Below are 23,792 nucleotides of genomic sequence, written 5' to 3'. Positions count from 1 at the left end.
GGTGTCATGGCGGCCTGGCGGTGTCATGGCGGCCTGGCGGTGTCATGGCGGCTTGGCGGTGTCATGGCGGCGGTGGGGTGCCATGCGCTGCCGGCAGCGCAGCGAGGCCCTTAGCGCCCTGCATGACCTCCTTGGCCTCCACACATCTTTTCTGACACATGGCCCGAATTCCTGGAAGCTCTGGGGGCTGCATCTCCATCGGGGGGGCTGCAGAGCTGTGCTTGGGCCCAGCGAGGCCTAATGAGGCCCTGTGTCTGTGGTGAACACAGGCTGAGTCTGCAGCTTTGCTACCACTAAAGCCCGACTGAAAACCTCCCCCTGTCCTGTTGCTCTTAGATTATGTGAAAAGTCGCCCTCTTTTCTTGTTTACACGGTTCCTGTATTGATGAAATAGCTTTTCCCACCATTGGCCCTGAGGCTCTGAGGCCTGAACGAAGGCGAGCTCGGCTCTGCTCTGAGGAGAAGCCCTGAGGGCCGTGCTCCCTGCACAGAAATCCTGTGGGCCACACCACACCCACACCTGGGAAACGGGTGCAGCCACCTGTGGGGTTCCATCCCCAGCCAACAACTTGCAGCTGTGCAGCAGTGAGCTGCCTGGGCCGGGTCAGTGTCTGCCTGGCTTGATGGGGGGAAGCAGGAATTTCTAGTCCCTGCAGCACCGCCCTCGGGAGGCTCTTGGGTGCTTTGGAGGTGATGGGGAGGATGAGAAGCATCTGCTGGGAGGTGTTTGCTCTGGGATTGCTGCCCTGGCACAGCCTCAGGGTTGAGAGGAGGAGCGAGAATTATCATCTGTGGGATGGACAGAGATGGGTTTTCCTTCCTTTCCCAAGCTAAATGCTTTCCCTTTCCCAGGCTCAAACAGGCCTGACTTGTTGCTCCCCGTGGCCCGGTGCCAGTCGCACGGAGCTGAGCAGCATGAGCAGGATTGGAGTTCAACATTTTGTTCCTCCTCCCCTTTCCACTGTTAATGGCAGAGGAGAGACTGAAGTGGGATAAGAGCTGGTGGTGATGCAGTGTAGGTGGCTGCAGACCATGCGTCCCCCACTGTCCTTTCAGGGCCGTGGGAATCCCCCCTTCCCCAGGACCCAGAGCCCATTGGGGATGCGCTGGCAGGAGCTTGGGTGTGACAGCTTCATTTCCTGAACTCTGAGCTTCTGCTTTTATTTGCTAAAAAAAAGCAAGCCCATTCCCCAGTAAGCAGGGTTCACCGTCCAGCCATGGAGGCACAGAGCCAACACTGCACCCGGCACAGCGCCTCGTCCTTCACCTCCTTACTTGGTGGCCGATTTGATCTTCTGGATGGTGTAGGGACTGGATTCCTTGGGCATCCAGATCTCCTCCCCACCACGGCCCTGCTGCTCGGCCGCTCCCTCCATGGCTGCCGTCAGCTCGGGGCCGAAGATGCTTTCAGTGGCACGGTAGGCGCGGGTGAGGCGGCGGAAGGAGGAGTCGGAGGAGCTGTCGTCAGGCAGGTCTTCATCCTGCTCATCCCGCAGTTTGGTCCTGCTTGCCTCTGAGCGGCCACCGGGGCCCAGCAGAACCTCCTTGGCCTCCCTCAGGAAGGCAGCCTTGGGGCTGACGATGCACAGCAGCAGAGCGAGGCCCGCCGACACCCCGCAGAGAAAGTAGAGAGCGACTTTTTCAGGGACATCTGGTGGGGGGAAAAGAGCAAAGAGAGGCATCGGGGTGCACGCCCTGCTGCAACACACAGGGTGCCTGGGCCTGGAAACCCCCCCCACCAACCCAATACTTTGGGGCCACGTACCCCAGAGGTGGGCAAAAGCTGCCAGGGAGCTAGTAAAAATCATCCGGTCTTCCCGGAGCCTGGAGAACCTGGGCCCTTTGTACCAGCCACCTGCAGTGAACAAGGGGACGTGAAGGGCCGCCTCCCCTTGGGGTGTCTATGTGCCAGACCCCCTCTTTTCCCCAGCAGAAAACACCCTTGTTTGCTCTGAGGTGGATTGCTATGAGGTTCTCCATCCCTATGGGGCACCAGATGGTTTCCCCTCTGCTCCCCAAATTACCGTGCATGTAGTTTGAGAGCAGGAAGGGATCCGAGGTGTCTGGGCCCACCTCCTCCAGCAGCTGCTTGGGCACTGCAATGAGATACGCCATCCCAAGTGTCACCACCCCACTTGTCCCCAGGGGTGGGGGACACACAGCCTCCCCAGCCCCGCAGTCCCACTCTCACCACAGGTGTAGGACACCCGTAGCTGCTTCCTCATGCCGGGCAGGCATGGGTCCCCAAAGTTGGCCTGGTCAGCAGTCACTGTGCAATTCCCTTTGCGGTGGCACTTCTTGGAAACCCTCCGCAGTGCATCTGGGGCCAGGCACTCTGCAGGGACACGGGACCTCTGGCCATCGGCACAGCGCTAAGCACAGCTCTCAGCCACCATTCGGGCTGCGACCCCGTCCCCCTCATACCAATATGGGGTCCCCCGGCGTTGGGGGCATCGCACTCAGGTTTGCCCCTCAGGAATCGTCCGTAGTGTGCAGAGTAAATGGCCAGGACGGATTTCGGCCTGCAGTGCAGCCTCAGCTCGTTGTTCTCACATACTGTCTTCACCCGATGGTTATCTGGGGAGGGAGGAGGTGGGCAGAGGGTGATACCCTAGGGTGACCCAGCGTGACACCCCAAACCTTCTCCTCTTGCCCAGCCCTGGCTTCCCGTGGGTGCTGCCCACCTGGCCGGCACTTGTAGGATGCGATGAGGTACTTGTGTGTGCCGGGGCAGGGATCCGGCCCGAACACCTGGCTGTGCACCGAGAACTGGCACCACTGCTGGTCCTGACACTCAGCCAGAAGCTTCTGCAAAGGGCAAAGCGGGGCGGGTGTGAGGCTGGTGGAAGGACGCCGGGCCGTTGTCACCTCTATGCTGTCACCTCTGTCCTGTGGCTGTTGTCGCCCCCACAGTGGCCACGTGGTCTTGTGGGCAATTTTGGTGTCCAAATCCCAAATCAGACTGTGCATGGTGCCCAGGCAGGCACGCACAGCTGCACTGCAGCACAAAATGCGTGCACAGACACTGCTCCGTGCAATGTCTATGCTGCGAGCACGCAGGCGTGCACACTCAGCTTCCTGCAAGATCCATGCATGCAGGCAGGCACACTGACGCAGCTCCAAGCAACACCCTCGTAAGCACGCACAACCACAAAGATCCATGCAATGCCCGTGCAGGCATGCACACTCATACAGCTTTATGGAATACTCATGCACACTGACATAGCTCCATGCAACGCCTTTGCAGGTAGCTGTGCACATTTCCACTGCTCCATGCAGCACGTCTGCAAGCGCAGCCGCGCACACAGGGCTCTGCGCAACACCCCTGCAGGCATGCGCATGTCTTGCAGCTCCGTGCAACGCCCTCGCAGCCCCAGCCTCGCTCCAGGACGGCCCCGTGCAATGCAAGCTCACGGCCGCAAGATGGGGACGAGGCTTCACGCCGCACCTGGTACCGTCCCCGTTGAGGGGACGTTGAGGGGACGCTGGCTTTTGGTGCTGGCTGAGCTGCAGCAGCGCCACTTCCCAGGCTGCTCTCGCTGCGACTCAGCACAGGGGATCCCACGCACCCTGCTCTCCTAGAAATGCCCCAAGAGCACAGGCACACACGACCCCAAATGTCCCGGGACGCTGCCCTTACCAGGTGGGCTGTGGGTGACATGCACTCGGTGCTCTCCTGGGACACGTTGCCGGGGCTGGGGCACAGGTTGGGGCTGGGCACGCGGCGCCCGTAGAAGGCACCCAGGATGCTGATGGTGGTCTTGCGAGGGCACAGGATGAGGAGCTGCTCCCCATCACACGTGTGCACCGTGTGGTTCCGCAGCACCTTGCGTAGGTACCCTGCAGGGGGACACAGCAGTGAGCTGGGGAGGGATCGCAGATGATGGCCAGAATGGTCACCAAGAGGTGGTCAGTCACTAAGAAAAGATCACCAGGAGATGATCACCGGAAATGGGAAGAACCCAATGGATGAGAAATTCCCAGCCCACATCCTTCTGGGTGGGCAGAGTTCCCGCTTCTCATCCTGAATTCCCAGCGTGGGGTGTTTCTCTCCTTTAATCCTGTGTAGTTTGTGTCCCAAAGCAACTTATCTTGGTGCTTTCCCTCTGTTGTTTGGAGGCTTGGGGGTGGGGAGAGGGTGATGAGCCTTCCTGCCAGGCAGGATTCAGGGCTCTGGGGGACGTAGGACGCTGAGGGATGAAGGACAGGGAAGGATGCAGGTTGCTGAGGGATGCAGGACGCGGGGATGCAGGATGGAGGGTGCTGGGATGGCGGGGCACAGCCAGCAGCTCCCCAGCCCCCAGATGAACACAAGCAGGTGGGAGGGCTGGCTCCCAGCCCCACGCTTGTCCCTCTGTCCCTCCATCCACAAACCAGTGCCAGGCTCAACCGCACAAAGAGCCCCTTTCAATTCCCCTATGGCCACCGACCCTTCATCAGCCACAGCCAGCGCTGCTCCCAGGGGCCAGCAGCATCCAAGAGGACGGCAGAGATGTGGATGGGGTTTGTGCTTTAGAGCAGAGGTTCCTCCAGTGGCAGAGGCATTGCAGTGCCTCCACCCAGCACTGACACACTCTCGCTCAGACGCTGTTTTTTTGGGGGGTGAAGCATCAGCAGGGAGGCTGTGGGCGATTCTCCTCGTGGTGTGACTGACTCAGACCCAGAGTTGTGTCGTCAGCTCTGCCCAGATGAAATCACATCCTCCCCACCTGCCCCACAGCAGCTTTTTAGGTGCTGGGCCAGAGCCAGCGCATCTCCCATGGGATCCCCCACACTCCACAAGCTACCCAGCCAAGCCTGGCTTACACCCCACCCCTCGTGGTCCCCAAATCCCCTGCGCCCCACTCACCGCTGAGCTCCGGGCTGGCCTCTGTCCCTGCAGCCAGGCAGAGGAGCAGCAGGGCCACCACCAGCGTGGCCACCATGGTGCCACCAGTGCTCTCTGCCACCGCCTGGTCCCTGCAGCAGCTGGCGCCGGGGCGGGGGCTGGCACAGCAGTGACAATGGGTCCTTCTGTGCACTGCAGAGCGACTGAGGCCGCTTTGGGCAGCTGGGACAGCACGGGGACAAGTGCCACCGGGAGCAGAGGATGTGTTTTTGAGGGCTGTGCAGCAGATGAAGGAGGGCAGTGGGGTCCCCAGCCTGCACCCCGCTTTCTGCTTATGGCCAGGATACACGCGTGCTGCAGGCTGTGTCGCAGCACATGTCCGGTCATTGAGTGCTGGGGAGGAAGGGAAGGGCTGCCTTGTGCTTAGCAGCAGCAGGAAGCTCTCTTCATTCACAGATTGTTTGCAAAAAGTTTTGAGCTTATCCAAGCTGGGGTGAATGGGGCGCAATAAAAACCCCATTTTGTGCAAAGCTGGTGCTGGCTGCACGGCACCATGGCACGTTGCTGGGCTCACCCCAGCAGCCAGCTCCACCCAAAGGCATCCTGGGGAGGAAAGCAAGGGGGGGCATCTTTCCCATGAAACAGCCCAAATTCCGGGAATGGGGCCGTGGAATGGGTGTTTTGCAATGCCTTCCTGTGTAAGGCTGTCTGTGAGGAGGTGGTGGCGAGCGGCCGGGTTTGCCCTCCATGCAGCCCCACACCCCCATTGCAGCAGGGTGGGCATCGTGGCATCGTGCTCACGTCCTGTATCTGTGGGATCCAGCGGGACGGCAGCAAGAAACTCAGGGAGAGGGGAAAAAAAAGAACCGGAGGGTGGTGAAGACACTTCCTGTACAAAAAAATAACCCTATTCCCATTGGAGAGGTGATCGAGACGCCTGGGAGGGCGCGATAGCCTGGCTGGGGACCCGTCAGTGCCTCCCTGATAGATGCGTGCTGAGTCACAGCTGGGAGGCCCCGCAGCTTCCCCCTCCTTGCACCCCATCGCTCCTCCCCGCTTCGGACGGGAAGGAAAGGGCGAGCCCCAGTCCCAGCCCACCCCGAGGTGCAGCAGCCGCGCGCCGCAGAGCACAGGCGAAACTCAGCACAGCAGTGAGTGTGCTGTGTCCCCCCGCTGCGATCCCTGCTATGGAGAGCCGGCCGGTGAAGGAGCCTGAGATTGAGCTCTTTGTCAAGGTGGGTTTGGCCAGGTCTGTTTGCATGTGGGTGGTGGGGATTTGGGGTGTCTCTGTGGATCGGCAGCCAGCTGGGTGGCGTGGGGAGCTCCAGAGGATGCTCCGCTCCAGAGGTGGTCGTGCATCCCTTGGAAACTGTGATTGTAGAGAAGCAGAGAGGTGAGCAGCTGCAGAAGAGCAACAAGCAACCCAGCTGGGAAAGCAACAGGAGGGTGGAAGCACAACGCAGTGGGGCTGGGAAATGGAGCGGGTGCCCCGGCGTGGGTGGGATGGGGCAGCTCCTCCGGTCAGCCTTGAGGATAATTCACTAGAAAATGGGCTGGTTTTTTCCTTCTCTTTCCTTTCCTTTTCTTTCCTTTCCTTCCTTCTGTTGAGCAATTTTTCAAGTGTTTCCTCGGGAACATTCCCACACTCCTGCTCCAAACAAACATCTGCAGCCGCATGCGCCGTCCCTGCTCCCCTCTTTGGATATCAGCACTGGGAAGTGTTACTACGGGCTTCACCCCCATCCCCTCTCCCCAAAGCAACGCTCCCCAGACACCCAGCCCAGGCTGAGCCCAGAGCAATGCTTGAGGATAAGGATTCAGGTCTCACATCTCCTCTTCTGCACCTCTTTTTGCCCCAGGATGGCTTTGGGAAGAGGAAGACGTGCGCACGGCTGCTGTGATGGCGGCAGCACGTCGAGGGGGGTTTTGGAGGGAAGGGAAACAGAAAACAAATTGGCGGCCTCAGGACTTCCCCTAAATCTTAATTTAGCACCAAAAACCCCCTCTTGCACATCCGTTGGCAAACTGACGGACGCATCGCCCTCCATGCGCTCCGTGCGCGGCGTCACTGCTCAGCCCACCCCGATGTGCCCCCCAGCTCTTTTAGGGAGATCTTTCGGGTGGGTCTGGGGGATGTCGGGGTGATGCAGCTCACAGAGTGCTCCCTCTTCCTCGTGCTGCTTCACTCTGCGTTAAACCACCGGAACTTGTGAGCAACTTTGGGGTTTTGATGCCTCGTGCAGGCGTGGGGCCTCGGGTAGGGGCTGACAGCCTGCACCTCCCTGGCTGCCTTCGTCCATTGGCTTGGGGGCTTTTCCATCATCTGCAGGGTTTCTCCAGCATCTGGAAGGGTTCTTTATCGTCAGGAAGGGTTCTTCCATCATCTGGAGGGATTCTCCATCATCGGGATGGGTTCTCCATCATCTTCAGGGCTTTGCCATTGTCTGGAGGGGCTCTTCCATCATCTAGAGGGATTCTCCATCATCTGGATGGGTTCTCCATCATCTGCGGGGGTTCTTCCATCATCAAGAAGAATTCTTCCATCATCTGGAGAGTTTTCTTCATCATCTGGATGGATTTCTTTACAATCTCAAGGGTTTCTCCACAATCTAGATGGTTTCTGTCATCATCTGAAGGGGTTTCTGCATCATCTGGAGGGAAAAGCAGTGGGCACAGCCAGTGGGGAGCCACAGGAGCTCTTGCTGAGCAGAGGAAGAAGCTCTTGCTGGAGGGGGAAGCAAAGAGCAATGACTTCCCCTCCCTGCTGTTTGGTGCCATGAGTGCTAGTGGAGCTTCCTCCTGATAACATTTGGCTCCGAGCATCCTCAGATGGGCTTGGCTAAGGTTTATTTTCTGCTTCCTGCAGAGGCCATCCTGATTTTCATTTCAGGACAGCCTCACTGAGCTACCAGTGCTGGAGGTGCTCCAAGGGATGACATTGGTGTTGGCTTGTAGAGACTGCGGAGAGGGGAAAGGGAGCAGAGATGTTTGATGGCATAAGAGTAGGGTGGCTGTTTTCTAACCTGCCAGCTCCTCTCAGGACACCTGCACCCCAACGTTATCCCAAACTCTCCTCCAGGTGGTGGTGGTGGCTGTGCTCCCCAACCCCTTCTCCTCCCTGGGGTGGGCGATGCTCACTCCTCTCGCTTGGCTGCTTTAAGGCTGTGCAGTGCAGCAGACAAAAACAAGCTGTGCTTTTCCTGGCAAACATGAGCACATTTCCCCTCTGAGCCTGGCGTCCCAGCCAAGCTGACCCTCCCTTCCTCTCCCTTGAGCTGTCCATCCTCCTCCACCTCCTCCTCCTCTCCTCCTGGCTTCACCTCAGGGCAGGCTTTGACCTCTCTGCTCTCCCCGCAGGCTGGGCTGGATGGAGAGAACATTGGGAACTGCCCCTTCTGCCAGCGCCTCTTCATGGTGCTGTGGCTCAAAGGGGTGAAGTTCAACGTCACCACGGTGGACATGACCAGGTGAGGTGCCAACACCGTGCTGGGGTCAGTCCCTGCCCTCCAGCCACGTGCATCACTTACACATGGGTTTGAGACACCAAAAAGCTGGGGGGGAGGCATTTCCCAGAGCCCAAACCCGGCCCAGCATGCGAGCAGGGCGCTCCCGCTGCGCTCACCCCAGCTTTTCCCTCTTCCTTTCTCTGCTCCAGGAAACCCGAAGAGCTAAAAGATTTAGCACCAGGCACCAACCCGCCCTTCCTGCTGTTCAACCGGGAGCTGAAAACCGACTTCATCAAGATCGAGGAGTTCCTGGAGCAGACCCTGTGCCCACCCATGTAATTGCGAACCCGTGTTGAGCAGGGCTGGCCGGATGGGGAAACTGAGGCAGGAGAGCATCCGGGGTGGGGGGACAGCATGGGACAGGGAACAACAGGAGGATGAGCAGCAGGAGGGGGGGGGGTGAGGATAAGATGGTGGTTTTGCAGCTGGCGATGGCAATTGCTGTCAGGGGACAGGAGGTGCCCCCACCTCTGCCTGCTCGTTGCCAAAGCAAACGCCCTGCACAAAAGAGGAAATGCTGAGTGCATTCATCGTCATCCTCCTTGCACACGTCAGCCTCGAGCAGCACCCTGGGGTAGCGTCTCCAAGCCCCAAAGTTTGTTCCCTATGGCAAACAGCCGTGCTAACGAAGCAGCTGCAGTTATTTAAAGCTCTGCAGCTGCTCAGCCCCCTCCTGTGCCACCTGTGGGTACCACCAGGCATGAGATGTCCTCAGCTGACCTCAGCATCTCTTTCCAGGTACCCGCATCTGAGCCCCAAATACAAGGAGTCCTTCGACGTGGGCAGTGACATCTTTGCCAAGTTCTCGGCGTACATCAAGAACTCACGCAAGGAAGCAAATAGCAGTAAGGCTGGGGAACCCAGGGCTCTGCTCCTTTCAGCACAGCCTGGTAGGGGCTCAGGGGGGGCGATGGGGACCGGGCCCCTGCATGATGCCATGCTTTTCCCTACCCACCCAGACCTGGAGAAGGCTCTGCTGCGGGAGTTTCAGCGGCTGGATCAGTACCTCACCACCCCACTGCCTGAGGAGATCGACCAGGACAGCATGGAGGACATCACCGTCTCCAAGAGGAAATTCTTGGATGGGGACCACCTGACGCTGGCTGACTGCAACCTGCTGCCCAAGCTGCACATCATCAAGGTAAGGGGCACCCAGAGCCAAATCTGGTGTCCTCTCCACACCCAGTGGTGCTGGTGAGGCCTCAGCTTCATTCTTCCCTCCAGATTGCAGCCAAAAAGTACCGCGACTTCGAGATCCCAGCTGACATGACGGGTGTGTGGCGCTACCTCAACAACGCCTACGCCTGTGACGAGTTCAGCCACACGTGTCCTGCAGACGAGGAGATCGTGCACACCTATGCCAGCGTGGCCAGGAAGATGACCTAGCCCCCTGCAGGACGTCGGTCCTTCACCTCCCACCAAACCCTGGCCAACAGAGGGGCTGGGGGAGGGGGGGTTTGTGGCATCCCTGCACCCCAGTTTTTGGAAAGAGCGCCTTGCTTTGCAGCCCCCACGTGCCACCAGCGCGGACCGTACCTATGGACTGGTCACCGTGTGGCTGTGGGGGGAACCGTGTCCCCACCCCTACAATTCACATGGCACACGATGGGAAAAGTCAAGCACCAGCCTGTTGTGGAAGAGCTGAGATCTCCCAGTGTGTCCCTGAGATGGAAGAGATGGAAGAGATGGAAGAGATGGAAGAGATGGCACGTCCCTACAGGGTCCCACCACCACCTGTGCTCAGGCAGTCTCTTCTCCTGAGGCATCCAGGCTCCAACAAGCTCTTCCCCTACAATTTATCTGTGGCAATAATCGACAGCGTGCATCCATCTCCTCAATTGGACAGCAGGGCAGGGAGATGCTGGGGACAGCACCAGGGATCTTCTGGTGGCTGGGAAAGAAGAGCTTTGTGGGTTCTAAGAGATCTGCAGCTCCGGGGTATTCCAGCACTTGGCGCTGGCTGCGAGGTTCCAACTGGCTCTGAGATCTTGGAGGGCCCCAGGGGAGATGCAGCTCCACCTCCCTGCTCTGCATCAGCCCCTCCCCACCTGACCTGGAGAGAGGCACAGGGCAGAGCATCCTTCTGCTTTCTGCAATGCAGCCCCAGGCAAAAGCTGCTGTGTCCATAGGAGATACCTGGACAGCTTTGGTCCTACCCGCGCTCCCTGGTTAGCATTGTTCCTCCCATTCCACTGCCAGAGAAGTCAAACCCCCAACCTCCCTCCCCATGCCTCCAGATCCTCCCAGGGCTCCCACCAACACAGTCAACCCCCTCCAGCCCCCACGGCCAGCAACAAATACTGTACAGTGAGTGTGAGGGTCCCATGCAGACCCTCGCTGGCAGAGCCACCCGCCAGCTCTCACTGCCACCTCCCTCTTTGCACTAAAAGGTGTGTCCTTGCAAGCCTGCTTTTGGTAGCACAGGGTTTGGGGACTGCTGTTTTTATATTGATGAGTTTTGGGTTGTTTGGTATTGTTTGATTTTTCTCTCTTTTTTTTTTTTTTATTGTAACTAAAGACAGCAATAAACTCTATTTTAATACGCCTTGCTTGTGTACTGTCAGCACGTGGCCTCTGGGCACAGGTGGGTAGAGGGAAGAAGGGAAAGAGGGACCTCCCATGCATGCAGGGCTTCTCTCACAGCCTGCGTTTGGTGATGCAGCATTGCCAGAAGCAAGCAGGAAGAGAAAGGTGAAGCTGCTGATGTGAGGGGCTGCAGCACTGCTTGGCTGTGGGCAAAACACTCAAAGGAAGGGTGATGCCCACCCATCCCCCCAGCCTTTCGAGTCATTTCTAGCAGCACAGTTAGAGATCTGCATGCCTTTGTCCACACAGTGGGCACCTCTGTCCCACACCACGGTCACCCTCCTGCCCAAGACATGATCCATGCCTCTCCACCCCAAGGTGTGACCAACCTCAATCCCAATCCCTGATCCTTTCACCTCAATCCATGATCCACCCCAAGGGCAACCTTGATTTCTGTGGCCCCTCAGTTGGAGGAGTCCCAGAACCCACTGGGACACGGGCACACTCTCCTCATGTTTAGTTGCTGAGGGTCCTGCTCTGTCTCTCCCCTGAAGAGCATCCTCAGCACTTCTCTCCCTCCGTGATTGGCCCCACACCAACCCCACCTTCATGCCCAGCTGCCCTTGAGCCTTGGCACCCCTCACTGCCATGAGCTTGGTGTTCCTGGCTCTCTCTGTTTGGCACAATCAGAGCCTGCTCCAGGCTCTGGGATGGCTGGAGTCCTGCTGGAGGCTGCTGTCAGCCATAAGAACAGCTGCCCCACCAGCTGGGTCGGTGTCGGGTCTGGGTCCAGTGCTGCACAAAGGGGAGGGGAACCCTCCTGGGGTGCCCCCAGTGCGTCCTGCTGGGGTCTGTCCATCCCCAGGGGCAGCACATTGCATTTCTCATTGCTGAGCCCCACAAAATCCTTCGGACCTCATTCCAGCCCACACAGATCCCCCTAGATGTCAGCACCACCCCGTGGGGCTGTCGTCACCAGCTTGTTGTCACCTGCAAGCTGCCTGAGGACGCACTCTGTCCCACCATCCAGGTCACCAGCGGAGCTGCTGGACAACATTGGTCCTCATGTAAGATGTGCTTCCACTGACCAGCCTGCAGCTGGACATTATCATCATCACCCTTGGGATCCAGCTCACCCACTGCTCACTTATTGACCCTGATAAGGATGCTATGGAAGGTGGTGAGGAGGCAAACAGCATCTGCAGCCTTCAGGACAGGTGGGGAAAGTTCCCATACCGAGATTCTCTCTGCCACGAAAGTCAGCTCTGTGTCCTGGCAGGCCATGCTGGTGCAGCTGCAAAGGGTTAAGTGCAGCTTGAGGCGTCCAGTTGCTCCTGCCTCAGAATCCAGCTGGCTGCGGTGCTTTCCAAATCTCTTTCACCCATTGCTCCTCCAGCGCCTGTCTGTGCACAGCCCCAGCAAGCTCCCACCACGCTCTGCTGGCTCCGAAGGCATTCCCAAGCACCCAGCTTGGGTATTTTCCCTGTGTCAGACATGTGATGGAGTTGCTAAAGCTCTGGAAGTCCCCGTGAGTCAGCCAGGCAGTGAGAAGAGAGGGGAGGCCGCTCGTTTCCCAGAAACAACAGCAGCGTGCCGTGGTGGGGCTGCGTGCTGCACGGGCAGAGCTTGTCCCATGGCTTTTGGGGTAGGTGGGAGCAGTGCTGCGGAGATGGACCCCACTTCTCGAGGGGCTGGGAGCAACATTGAAACAAAGCTCGTGGATCCACGCATCCAGGCCTGTAAGTAATGCAAACAGAGCGACCTGAAGGCGCCTTGAGACATCAACACTGCGGTCTGCAGCGAGATGTGGGTGGGATGGGGTCGAGGAGCACCGTCCTCCTGCCACAGCCACCTCGATCCCGTTTCCATCCATCAGATGCCAGGTGCGGATCCCAAAGGCATGCTGACCTTCTGCTGCCTCCTCCCGACTGCCGGCACTTGCCAGGCGTGCCCAGAGGAGGGCACTGCCAGCCCAGCACGTGGGATGGGAAATCACAGAACGGCCCGGGCTGGAAGGGACCTGAAGGATCACGAAGCCCCAACCCCCTGCTGCATGCAGGGCCACCAACCTTCACGTTTAACACCAGCCCAGGCTGCCCAGGGCCCCATCCAACCTGGCCTTGAACACCTCTAGGGATGGACGGGGCATCACAGCCTCTCTGGGCAGCTGTTCCAGCACCTCACCACTCTCATAGCAAAGAACTTCCCCCGGACATCCAATCTGCCCTCCCTCAATTTCCCCTTGTCCTGCTGTCATCCCCCCTTTCCAAGAGTTGATTCCCCTCCTGTTTGCAGGCTCCCTTTAGGAACTGCAGGCTGCACTGAGGTCACCCCGCAGCTTTGTTTTCTCCATGCTGAACAAGCCCAGCTCCCTCAGCCTGTCTTCGTAGTGGAGGTGCTGCAGCCCCCCGATCACCTCTGTGGCTCCTCTGGACCCTCTCCAACATCTCCCTGTCGTTCCTGTACTGGGGGCTCCAGACATGGACGCAGCGCTGCAGATGGGGCCTCACAAGAGCAGAGCAGAGGGGGACGATCAACTCCGTGCCCCTGCTGGCCGCCCTTCTTCCAATGGAGCCCAGGATCCCGTTTGCTTTCTGAGCTGCAGCGCACACTGCTGGCTCACGTTCAGTTTTTCACCCACCAGGACCCCCAGGTCCTTCTCTGCAGAGCTGCTCTCAAGGACTGCTGCTCCCCGCAGAACCCTGCCCCCGCTCTCCGCTCTCTGGATGGAGCTCAGCTCTCTGACACTGAGCGATACAAACACCCTCTGCTATCCCCCGCCGGGCTGTTTCTCACACGGAGCCGTTGCCAGCTGCATTCTCCTCATTGCTTTGAAGCAGCATCGTCAGAAGCTCAAACCGCCACCACCCCAACATCGCCGCGCTCCGCGATGCCTCACACCTCCCAGCCGATGCAAAACCAAAACCTCGCCGAGCCGAGCTGCCAAAATGTCACAAAGCTTCGCCTTTTTCCACTCTCACCTTTCCTGTTTCACGCTCTTCTGCTGCTTCACCCCCCCGGGGCGGGCGGCACAGCGGGGCCACGAAGCACAAAGGGACGGATGGAGAACCCTCTGGTTGCAGCAGTGCCTTGTGGCACAGAGGTTCCAGGCACGGCAAAGAGCTTTCAGCAATAAATTAGTATTATTGAAAAAGTAACAATAACTGCACAGTCCTGACAAATTGAAAAAAAAATACCAAAAAATCTCTAACCGAGAGATGTCTGTGTGTGCACATGTACAGATCTGCATCAGGCCGTGCCCTATTCACGCACACATCTACAGCTACAGGGGGATAAATAAAGATGTGGGGGTTGGGTGGTGGCTCTCACTCCTCGCACTCTGCTTCAGGAGCCCCCAGCAAGGCAAAGCGATGCTCTGGGGGTGCTGCTGCCTCCTCCTCGTGAGGTGTGCCTGTGTGCCAGCTGGGCAGCATGCAGGGACAGCCCCGTTGCTGCGTGCTGCTGTCATCCACCCCCAGCTCGGTCCCCGGTAACCTCACAGAGCTGAGTGGTACCCAGGACCCAGCTGTGTCCTCCTGCAGCTCACCAGGGCTGAAGCTGATGATGTTCAGGGCAGGAAGAAGGCCGCTGCCTGCTCCCAGAGCTGTGGAATAAAGCTGGAGGTGTGGGGAGAGCCACGTCTCTGATGTCCCATAGTTCCCATCCATCACGCTGCTGGCTGGAGACACCGCCGCAGCATCCCCGTCGCTTTCATCCTCGTCCTCCTCCAGTGCTGGTGCCCAGGAGCTTGGCTGGGAGCTGGGTGCAGTCCTACCCTCATGCCACTCCATCCCAAACCCATTGGGGCAGTAACCGCTCCTCTCCTGGAAACACCACCCCCCCAGCAGCAGCGGGGCTGCGGGTGCTGGGTGCTCGCTGGGGGCTGGCAGCAGTGGGGCTGGGGCATCCTCCTGCAGCTCCAGGGTGGGCACCGCAGAGCTGCTGGGCAGCAGAGCCTGGAGGGAAGCAGACAGCAAAGCGATCAGCGCTGGTGTGCTACAACCACAGCGCTGCTGGGTGCTGGTGCCGGGCAACCCCTTCACACACAAGCAAACCCAGTGCAGAAGCCAATCCTTGGCACTGATACCAGCAGGGTAGGCTGACCAGCTGGATGCCTCCCCCTGTGCTGCATGGGGAACTGCTTAGCCTGGCAGGTCACCCTGAGCACTGGGATATGGGAATGCAGGGGGCAGTGGGATGTGAGGAGCCGGGCTGTCCCTGCTCACTGCCGTAGGGAACAGGGATACACAGCTGAGAACACTTCAGGTCAGCTTCGCCCTGGTGCTGCTCCAAGGATAGAGCTCACATTCTCTGCTCCAGCAGAACCACGGCACCCCGGTGGGGCTGCACCCCTCGCAGCAAAGCCAAAAGCAGCACGGCATGCACGGGGCTGCAGACCCCAAGAGCCCTGTGTGAAAGGTGGTCACTCACCAGCATTTTTGGGAGGTGCATTTCAGAGGACTTCGGGAAGATGTACACACAGGTCAGGCAGACAGCAGGCACACTCAGCAGTGGGAGGGCAGCAACCAGCGCAGCCAGGAGCACCCAGGGGAAGGCTGCAGGGAAAGTCCCCATCAGCCCCAATAATGGCATCCCACTAGCTGGGTCCAGCCCCAACCTGAGGGCTCCACGTGGGCTGTGAGACCCACATCCTGCCATGTGTCCTCAGTGACACTGAACTTTCACCTGCAGGACCTGCTGGTGTCACCAGGCACTGCTCAGCCTCCAGGCTCTGCTGTGGGGCTATGCCCACTGCCACCGTGCGGATGCAGTACTGCGTGCTGGGCATCAGGAACCTGAAGGTACACGATGCTTTCCTGGTGGTCCACCTGCAGGGCACCTGCAAGCAGAAGGCCAAGGTCCCAAGTGACTGTAACACAGTGGCAAAGGGATGCTTTCATCCCATAACCATTCATTTTTTATGATGCACACAATCTGGAAGAAGGAAGGGGTCCCCAGGCCAGAAGACCCATCTTTGGGATGCAAACCACCCCTATCTCCTACCCTCTTGTCCACATGTGGGACAACCTTGTGGGTACCACCAATTCCAAGCCCTCATGCTATCACCCAAACACAACGGGATACGGGCTCCAGAGCACCCCTGTGCCCCCTCCCCTGGACCCCCTGCCCCACCACACACCTCCTGCTGGAGCACATCCCCATGGTACAGACGCAGGTGGTACCGCAGCTTCCGCAGCACTCTGCTGAGCGGTTTGTAGGATCCATGCCTGCTCTGGTACGGGGTGAGCGGTGCACTGAGTTTAATGCTGAGGTTGTGGCCCTGGAGCTGCCAGGATAAGGTGGGGGGGCCCACAATTGCTGTAGGGAGAGGGAAAAAATAAAGAGGAGGTGGCACGAAGCCCTTCACAGCATGAGGTGGGTGCCTTAAAGAAGGAGATGGGTGTCTTAGTTCTTCAGGAACGATCATTCTCTGGGAATGATGCTTCTCCCACCTCTTGTAGGACCCCCCAAGAGCAGCAGGAATACAGATGAAGGCTCCTTACTGTCTCTGTATGGCAGCAGCTCGTTGGAACTGACCCACGGGGACGACTCGCCATCCTGCACTGCTCTCACCCTCGCCCAGTAGATACCATGGATGTCATCACAACGCAGCTCACACGCCCAGGATGAGCCAGTGCTGTTCCCCCCACAGGTGTCTGCCCTGGTCCAGCGGGAGGTTCTGCCCATGGAAACAACGACAGGATAGGAAAATCCACCACGCATCTACTGTGCCTGGCCAGCTGGGGTTGGGGAGTGAGGTGTGGGGTTGGGGGGGAACCAAGCACCGCCTGTGCAGCAGCAATGGCTTATTGAGTGCTGGAGAGCCCAGAGAAGGTCCAAGAGGATGAGCTTGTAGGGGAGAGCTTCTGATAGTTGGGGCATCTGTGGGATGGGGCTGAGGGCTGGGAAGGCTCAGCCCCAAAAGGCTTGGAGCAGAGGGACCCAATCCACACGGAGAGGAGCAATGATCTTCTTGGTGATGCCCAGTGGAAGGGCAGAAAGCGTGATTTGAAATGAAGATGGATTGAATGGATTGAAGAATTTCCATTTAAGCATGAGGGGGAAAAAAAAACCAGCAAGCCTAAACCCAAAAGAAACCTAAATCCCTTTTTCTTGATTTTAACAACGGGGACCAACAGAGGGAATGGGGCGACCAACAACAGAGGGAAAGGGGCGCCTCCATCCTTGAAGGAGGTCAGAACCCAGGAGGGCCCCTCCTGAGCAGACCCTGCCACTGCGTTATTATGGGATGTTCGCTGCAGGGAAGCAATCCTCGGGCTCCACCTACCTCTTCCTCCACTCCACCTGGTACGCGGTCCCGTTCGGTGCCTGCGGGTCGGGCTCCCACCGCAGCTGCACGTGGAAGTTCTGAGCCCACAGCCGCACCCCCCGGGGGGGCAGCGGTGTACCTGGGGGAGCAGAAGGACGTCAGGCTGTTTGCTCCCCCCGGCAGCACCCCATCAGCAGCACGCCCCTTCCCTCCTTGGCCACGCTGCGCCCATCGCAAGGCTTTGCCCAAGCACCCGCCCTCCCCGGCACGTTTTGGGCTCACCTCGCAGCAGGGCGCAGCTGGCCAGGGACAGCAGCAGGCGCAGCGCAGGGCTCATCCCGTCCCCATCTGCTCTACATGGCCGCGCTGGGTCCCTCGGCGTGCCCGAGCACTTGGGCCACCAGCGACCACCACGGGCGGCCAAAACCTGAGTGCACGAAATGAAACCCAACGGCGTTATTTGTCCCCAAAGCCGCAGCGCTGTGCCTTCCCCACGGAGGCTGCGAGCTCGGAGTGTGCACTGCAGTGAGGTGGGGACAAACCCCCACGGGGCTGCGGTGACAAAGGGACACGCGGCTGCCACGGGAGCCGTGCTGCGGCCGCCCGGCTGTGCCCGCCCGGTGCTGGGCAGTGCCACCCGATGCGGGTGCGTCTCAGGAAGCGATGGCATCTCAGTGCCGCCCTTCTGGGACCGGACACCAGGGGACGAGCGTCCCGTCGGTGAAACGGGGCTCCTCAACCACCCTAAAGCCCCGCACCCCATCGAGCCGGGCAGCACCCGAACCCGACGGGATGGCTTCTCCCTACAACCGCGCTCTGACCCACCGCGTACAGCGGCAGCTCCGTTCTCCCCGTTGTTCCCCAACCCGTTTTGCCACCCCGTGCCGCCGCGTGGGGGGAGGGGGGGAAAGGGGTGCGAGCCTCAACCCCTTCAACCCCTCCAACCCCACCGCCCCCCGCACCCCACATCGCTCCCCGCTCAACCTTTCCCCCTCCCCCCTGGCCGCCCGCCCTCAGGCACGGCCCACCTCCACCAGTGCGCTCCGTGCCCGCCCCGACTGCGCCCGGATGCGTCCTGTGACGGTGCTGAGCTGATGTGCTTTGGTGGTGTGGTTGTGTTTTTTTTTTTTTTTAAATTCCACCCCCGGGTCAGGTTTCTTCTCTTTTTCTTCCTCATTGCCCGTCTCACCTCGCTGCCAGCTCAGCAGTGCCCTCTGCTCCCCAGCACATCGCCTCTGAGCGGCGTTGGGTGCGCAGCGCACAGCACGGTGCTCCTCCAGTCCCCTGCGAGGTGAGCAGCCCCGGCTGGGCTCCTCGGGCACGGCGCTGTCACGAGGACACACAGCCACTGGACGGACGGACTTTAATGGCATCCTCACTGAGAACAGCTCACGCTTATTGCCACCCCAACCCCCGACAGACACGGCCATCAGCCCAAATGGCCACGTGTGTCACTCCTGGGGAGGATGACAGTGAGGCAGGCGGTACCCAGGACGCCGATCGGACCGGGTGAGCCCACAGGGATGGGGCAGGGGATGTTTCAGCCATCCCAGCACAGGGAAAAGAGCATTCCAAGAGCTCTTCGGTGCTGTCAAAGGCTCACGGGAGCAAACGCTCGTCCCTTCTACACGTTTCCACTTCCGACATCACCTCCAGCACCCCCTGCTTTGCTCGCAAGGCTGGGAACACCCCTGAATAGATCTGGGCACCACTGGGGCACCCAAACCAGAGGCACAGAGAGACGAGAGAAGCTGGAGACACCCAGCTCTGCAGCAGCCACGGCTCCGGCCAGCCTCCTCCTCCCCCTCACGTCTTCAAAGCAGCAGGAATCACAGAGCTGGGCACTTCCTTGGGTGTCGGGATGGACGTGGGCAGGACGCAGCATGACGATGCTACGGGACGTCGGCACCTGCCCTCGCCTTTCGCAACGCGGCCACCTCCGTCCCCGCCTCCCGGAGGCTGGGCTAAGCTTTGCCGGGCGGTACCCATCCTCCAAACGCCTCCTCCAGGTAGCGAGCCACTGCCAGCGTCAGGCGGTCGTTGTAGGAGGCTGCCACCAACTGGATGCCCAGCGGCAAACCCTCACTGCTCAGCCCCAACGGGCACTGCGTGACGGGCAGCCCCAGGACGTTGAAGATGGCTGGAAGAAAGGAGAGGTGGCATCAGAGATCCCCCTCCCCTACCCCAAGCCGAGCTGCTGGCTTCCGAGCTTGGGTTGGAAGGTTGGAAAGGAGTTTAAAGCCCAGCCAGCAGCTCAGGCTCCATCATCCCAGCTGGCCCAAAGCACTTCCAGGGATGGGGAATCCCAGCTGTAGGCACCATCCCCACATGACCCCAAAGCCAGACAGCATTACAGCACAGTGCTGGTATGGAGGAGCTCCAGATGCAGCAGAACCACATAGGGAGCTCCAAGCTGCATCCCAAGACATGGAGCAGCTGCCAGAGCACACTTCATCCCTCTGGACAAGGTCACATGGAAATAAATGCCCACTTCCACATGTCCTAGGCAGAGGACCCCTCCACTAAGCTGTCGTTGGGGACAGAGACCCCCATGTAGAGCTACTCACCTGTGTAGGCAAAGTTGAAGGGCATGCAGATGGGGTAGTGGTGCCGAGGGGCCACGGTGGGGTGGGGTGGATAGAGCAGCACACCATCCGGGCCCAGCAGCTTCTCCATCTCAGCCTGCAGGCTCTTCCCCATGCTGACCAGCTTGGCGTTGAGGCTAGGGCTGAGTTTCATCACCTTCTCTGTCAGCCCCAGGGCTGCAGGGTGAGAGCAGAACAGGGCTGTGGGTTACACCAGGCGTGAGGCACGCGGCACAGTGCCCTACAGCACCTATGGGCACCACTTTGGGAAGGGCTTTCAGCCCACCCACAGTTTGAAGGACGGAGCAGAACACTCTCAGCACTCATTAATCAGCAGCGCAGCGCCGCTAACGAGAGCTCCTCGTTAACTGCAGGACTCCCCATGCTTACCGATGGCCGGCAGCGTGTGTGAGGACATCCCCACCAGCCACTTCAGCAGCTCCCACAGTGGCCACACCGGCTTCCCGTGGTCCCCCAGCAGCTCCGTGAAGCACTGTGCCTCCTGCAACCACACGCACACCTCCTGCAGCAGCAGCCCTGCACGCATTTCCCTTTGCAGGCACTGCGGCTCCTTCCAGCTGCAAAGCAGCAGGTGATGCTTGGGGAGGTGATGCAATGCTGCTAACCCGGTGCTGCCAACCCAGCAGTGCTGGGATGCTATTGCACACGGATCCCGCTTTGCAGCGTGCCCTGAGATGCACAGCAGGGAGTTGGCACCCGCGTGGCTTTGCAAAGAGGTCAAAACACTGCAGTGTCCCCCTGGGCCCCCCCACGTGTCACCCACCGTCCCGTCGCTGTCCTGCGAGGACATCATGGCTGACCAGATCTGGAAGGAGTACTTCATCTTGTGGATGGATACCCGCTGCACCTGCACCCCCAGATCGCTCTCCAGGTGCTCCACCACCTGGTGGGGACAGAGGGAGGGGTGTGCATCTATCAGGACACAACACACAGCTGAAACCCACGGAGATCGGGGCTGGGGGGAGGTCAGTGGGCCAGAGAGCATTCTGCACCTCCTGTTACAACAGAAACTGCACCCAATGCTTTGGACACAGTTATAAGTGCTGCTTGCAAGGGTGTTGTGCTCCTGCTGCAATGCAGAAAGTTGTCCTTGCACATTTTCCTTCCTACCTTCTTCTGGGCTTGCAGGATCTCTTTTTCCACCGGGTACACAAACATGGAGCCGCCATCGTGGTCCATGCAGAAGAACTTGATTTTCTCCAGTGACACATTTTCATCCAGCTTCAGCCTGCAAAGGGAACGGGGCACTTTGCAACTCCGTGCTCTGGAGCTGCTCACAGGCATGGAAATGCCCTGAGGACATGATGGTGCTGCCCATTCCCCATCTACCCGCTCACCCCACTTTTCCCACCGTGGCTCTGCAAATGCAGCCCTGCTGCAACGCCTCATCGTTTGCAATGCACCCAGCATTGGGACACCACGGCTAAGGACAGCACTGCAGCTCTGCACTGCAGCAGGAGAAATGAAATGCTGAGGCAGCAGCACTGCAGCAAGCAGCAGGACCTGCCCTGCCTGCACTCCGCTCCTGCTGGCGCATGCATGCACACTGAGCACCGCTCAGCTGCGTGGCGACCAAACGGTGGTCGGAATGGAAAAACATGATGCGACAACAGGAAAAAAGCAAGCAGAAAACAAAAGGACAGCCGGTTCCAAACGGGAAGTGCAGCTGGAAGCACTGCCAGCAACCTACTTGTGCACCTCAGGGCCAGCCATGACCCGCAGCATCGGCTCCAGGTCCTCAGCGTAGCGGCACATGGGCCCGGTGCATAGGAAGCTTCTCCGCACCCCCTGCGCAATGGGGAACTGCCCATCATTGGGGACCACTCCTGCAAGCAGGGGGAGAGGGGTCGGTCACTGCATGCCACGTCCCAGTGCTACTGCTGCAAGATAGAGCAAGAAGTGCGGGACTGTGGTCTCCTGCCGCCACGCTGCAGCTCAGGGGTTGCATGCAACAGGCCTGCAGAGCTGCCCCCGGGTCTTGTAAAGGTGCCCTGGGGTTTGCAATGCTGCTCCAATTGTTTGTGGTGATGTCCCCAGGGCCACTCTGGGGATTTACAATGGTGCCCCTGGGTTTGCAACGGTGTTCTGGGGTTTGCAATGCCACTGCAAGCATTTGCAGTGGTGCTCTTGGGGGTGCTTGCAATGCTCCTCCAGCCTTTTGCAATGACGCTGCAGTGTTTCTAATGGTGCCCTCAGGACAACAACGGTACCCTGGGTTTCGGAGGTGCTTGCAGCAGTGCTCACCAGGGTATTTGCAGCCCACGCCAACATGCAACAAAGAGGGCAAGCAGCTGGCTGGCAGAGCCGAGCACCCCTAACCCCAGCCAAATGTGCATTGCATCCCTGCTGCCAGGAAAATACCCACGCAGCGCAGCCCTGCCCTGGGAACACATCCCACGCCGAGGCTGGGGCACCTCCCACCTCCCCTGCACTTGAGGCTCTGCCATCGGGCGGTTTCCCATTACTCTGCTCACACAGCAAGTCTGCCCCGTGCAAGAAGCTGCTTGTTCTCTCGCAACTCTCCTCCTCCATGCGTCACCTGTCGTAGGTTTGTGGCCAAAGACACCATTGAAGAACGCCGGCATCCGGATGCTGCCTCCAATGTCGGAGCCCACTCCTATCACGGAGCAGGCGGCTGCAAGAGCGCTGCCCTCCCCACCTGCAGGGCAGAAAACAGAGCAAAGACAGTGGCTTACAGAGCACAGCACCCCACGGCAGACATTCCCCTTGCACCCACACGTTTGCAATGGCTGAGAAACAGAGCAAAGGGATTTTGCTCGCACCTGAGCTGCCGCCCGCGATGTGCTGCAGGTCGTAGGGGTTGTTGGTGCACCCGTACACCTTGTTGCTGGATTCAAACCACATGCACAGCTCGCTGCAGTTGGTCACCCCCAGCGGGATGGCGCCCGCCTGCTTCATCCGCCCCACCACGACGGCATCCGTGGCAGCAATGACACAGCGGCGTTTCACCAGGCCGGATGTGTTGGGCATCCCTGCAAAGAGGATGGGGTCACTGCCCTGCTGGGCTCCTCGCAAGGGAGCAGCTCGCTGCAAAAGGAGCAGAAGCAAACCCACCGTGCAAGGAGAAAGCCTCCTTAACGGTGAAGGGAACCCCTAGGAAGGGGTACTTCTCCAGGCTGTCATCAGTGCGGCCCTCTGCCAGGAGCTGGTCCACCTGGCGTGCTTCCTGCAGGGCCTCCTCAAACCTGTGACAAACCAGCAAGAGCAGCACGGGGAGAGGCTTCCCCACGAGTTCCCGGGGCCGTCTGCACTCCCAGCACCGAGTGCTCAGAGCCCTACCTGTCCTTGACGACGGCATTGATCAGCGGATTCACCTCCCTGATCCTCTCCACGTACGCCTCCACCACCTCGATGCACTTCACCTGCGAGCAACGACGGGGTGCGGGGCGGTCGGCGGGGGGCCGTGCGGGGCTCCTACCGCCACACGGGACCCCAACAGCACGCATAACCCGGACATCCCCCGCAACGCACCTGCCGGAGCCGCAAGCGGCGCGCCAACTCCCGGGCGGGTAGCAGGAGTAGCTCGCTGCGGGGCGGCGGGACGGCGCGCCCTGGCGCGGGGCTGGCGGTGCGTGACGGCGCGGGCAGCAATCCCAGCAGCGCCAGGCAGGCGCGGGACACGAGGCGCAGCAGAAGCACCACGAACCGCTCCACGCGCGACAGCGCCATCGCTCCTCGGAAGCGCCCCCCGCGCGGGAGAGGGCGGGGTTTGGATGCCGGCGGAAGTGACGTCAGCGAGGCGCGGCGCCGACGCCATGTTGGGGGGGGGCGTTGCCTCGGTGACGGGTGGTGGTGGTAACATGGCGGAATGTGTGGCGCGCTCTCAGGGTGGATCGCCTTCGTGTCCATCCACAGCCTTGAGCCGGGTGCCTCGCAACCGCTCGGGGCCCACCCGTATCCTGGGGCACCCCCAGCTCAGGGCAGCAGGGCAAGGCCTCAGCGCCCCCTGAGCAAAGCAGGGGTTTTTCAGCTCCTGGGTACTGGGAGTTAGCAAACAAAACCAAACAACCGTGGTGTCTGAAAGAGGGTGTTGA

The 23,792-nt window shown here is 59.8% G+C and overlaps 4 protein-coding genes across 4 annotated transcripts; 1 reads left to right on the top strand and 3 right to left on the bottom strand.

Moving 5' to 3' along the window:
• Positions 1-1,187: 1,187 nt before the first annotated feature.
• On the bottom strand, positions 1,188-4,983 carry LOC122165914 (protein eva-1 homolog C-like). Its single transcript, XM_042829298.1, is given in 9 exon segments — positions 1,188-1,664; positions 1,666-1,725; positions 1,728-1,855; positions 2,025-2,096; positions 2,192-2,335; positions 2,425-2,577; positions 2,685-2,808; positions 3,641-3,840; positions 4,850-4,983. Coding segments are annotated over 9 exon segments (1,350 nt in total). The 5' UTR covers positions 4,926-4,983; the 3' UTR covers positions 1,188-1,271.
• A 925-nt stretch (positions 4,984-5,908) lies between these two features.
• Positions 5,909-10,879, top strand: LOC122165921 (chloride intracellular channel protein 2-like). Its single transcript, XM_042829308.1, has 6 exons — positions 5,909-6,063; positions 8,186-8,295; positions 8,484-8,609; positions 9,073-9,179; positions 9,294-9,475; positions 9,559-10,879. Exons 1-6 carry the CDS (start codon positions 6,016-6,018, stop codon positions 9,718-9,720), a joined length of 735 nt encoding a protein of 244 aa, XP_042685242.1. The 5' UTR covers positions 5,909-6,015; the 3' UTR covers positions 9,721-10,879.
• Positions 10,880-13,980: 3,101 nt separating this feature from the next.
• Positions 13,981-17,673, bottom strand: LOC122165915. The gene is made up of 7 exons (XM_042829299.1): positions 17,414-17,673; positions 17,150-17,270; positions 16,365-16,540; positions 16,001-16,179; positions 15,547-15,700; positions 15,292-15,416; positions 13,981-14,816 (listed from the first exon to the last, which is right to left on the bottom strand). The coding sequence occupies exons 1-7, from the start codon at positions 17,466-17,468 to the stop codon at positions 14,187-14,189; spliced, it is 1,440 nt and encodes a 479-aa protein (XP_042685233.1). The 5' UTR covers positions 17,469-17,673; the 3' UTR covers positions 13,981-14,186.
• An 804-nt stretch (positions 17,674-18,477) lies between these two features.
• On the bottom strand, positions 18,478-23,427 carry FAAH2 (fatty acid amide hydrolase 2). The gene is made up of 11 exons (XM_042829297.1): positions 23,230-23,427; positions 23,038-23,120; positions 22,813-22,943; positions 22,521-22,730; positions 22,277-22,396; positions 21,428-21,563; positions 20,848-20,965; positions 20,501-20,620; positions 20,107-20,218; positions 19,699-19,893; positions 18,478-19,271 (listed from the first exon to the last, which is right to left on the bottom strand). The coding sequence occupies exons 1-11, from the start codon at positions 23,425-23,427 to the stop codon at positions 19,096-19,098; spliced, it is 1,599 nt and encodes a 532-aa protein (XP_042685231.1). The 3' UTR covers positions 18,478-19,095.
• Positions 23,428-23,792: the final 365 nt, after the last annotated feature.

Source organism: Centrocercus urophasianus, unplaced genomic scaffold (genome assembly GCF_019232065.1).
Source record: "Centrocercus urophasianus isolate 14NV4802_14NV808 unplaced genomic scaffold, USGS_Curo_1.0 seq_302, whole genome shotgun sequence".
Lineage (NCBI taxonomy): Eukaryota > Metazoa > Chordata > Aves > Galliformes > Phasianidae > Centrocercus > Centrocercus urophasianus.
Note: the sequence above shows the minus strand (reverse complement) of the source record. Positions and strands in the feature narration are given on the sequence as shown.

What these genes read in the sequence shown, in the direction of transcription:
- LOC122165921 (XM_042829308.1), top strand. Translation starts at nt 6,016, where the DNA reads ATGGAGAGCCGGCCGGTGAAGGAGCCTGAGATTGAGCTCTTTGTCAAG. An exon ending in ACGCAAGGAAGCAAATAGCA is followed by an intron (nt 9,180 to 9,293) that starts GTAAGGCTGGGG and finishes CTACCCACCCAG; the next exon opens with ACCTGGAGAAGGCTCTGCTG. An exon ending in CCAAGCTGCACATCATCAAG is followed by an intron (nt 9,476 to 9,558) that starts GTAAGGGGCACC and finishes TCTTCCCTCCAG; the next exon opens with ATTGCAGCCAAAAAGTACCG.
- LOC122165915 (XM_042829299.1), bottom strand. Translation starts at nt 17,468, where the DNA reads ATGAGCCCTGCGCTGCGCCTGCTGCTGTCCCTGGCCAGCTGCGCCCTG. An exon ending in CAGCTGCGCCCTGCTGCGAG is followed by an intron (nt 17,271 to 17,413) that starts GTGAGCCCAAAA and finishes CTGCTCCCCCAG; the next exon opens with GTACACCGCTGCCCCCCCGG. An exon ending in CAGGTGGAGTGGAGGAAGAG is followed by an intron (nt 16,541 to 17,149) that starts GTAGGTGGAGCC and finishes TTCCATGGGCAG; the next exon opens with AACCTCCCGCTGGACCAGGG.
- FAAH2 (XM_042829297.1), bottom strand. Translation starts at nt 23,427, where the DNA reads ATGGCGCTGTCGCGCGTGGAGCGGTTCGTGGTGCTTCTGCTGCGCCTC. An exon ending in GCTGGCCCTGAGGTGCACAA is followed by an intron (nt 20,966 to 21,427) that starts GTAGGTTGCTGG and finishes TTCCCTTTGCAG; the next exon opens with GCTGAAGCTGGATGAAAATG. An exon ending in TCCTGCAAGCCCAGAAGAAG is followed by an intron (nt 20,621 to 20,847) that starts GTAGGAAGGAAA and finishes TGTCCCCACCAG; the next exon opens with GTGGTGGAGCACCTGGAGAG.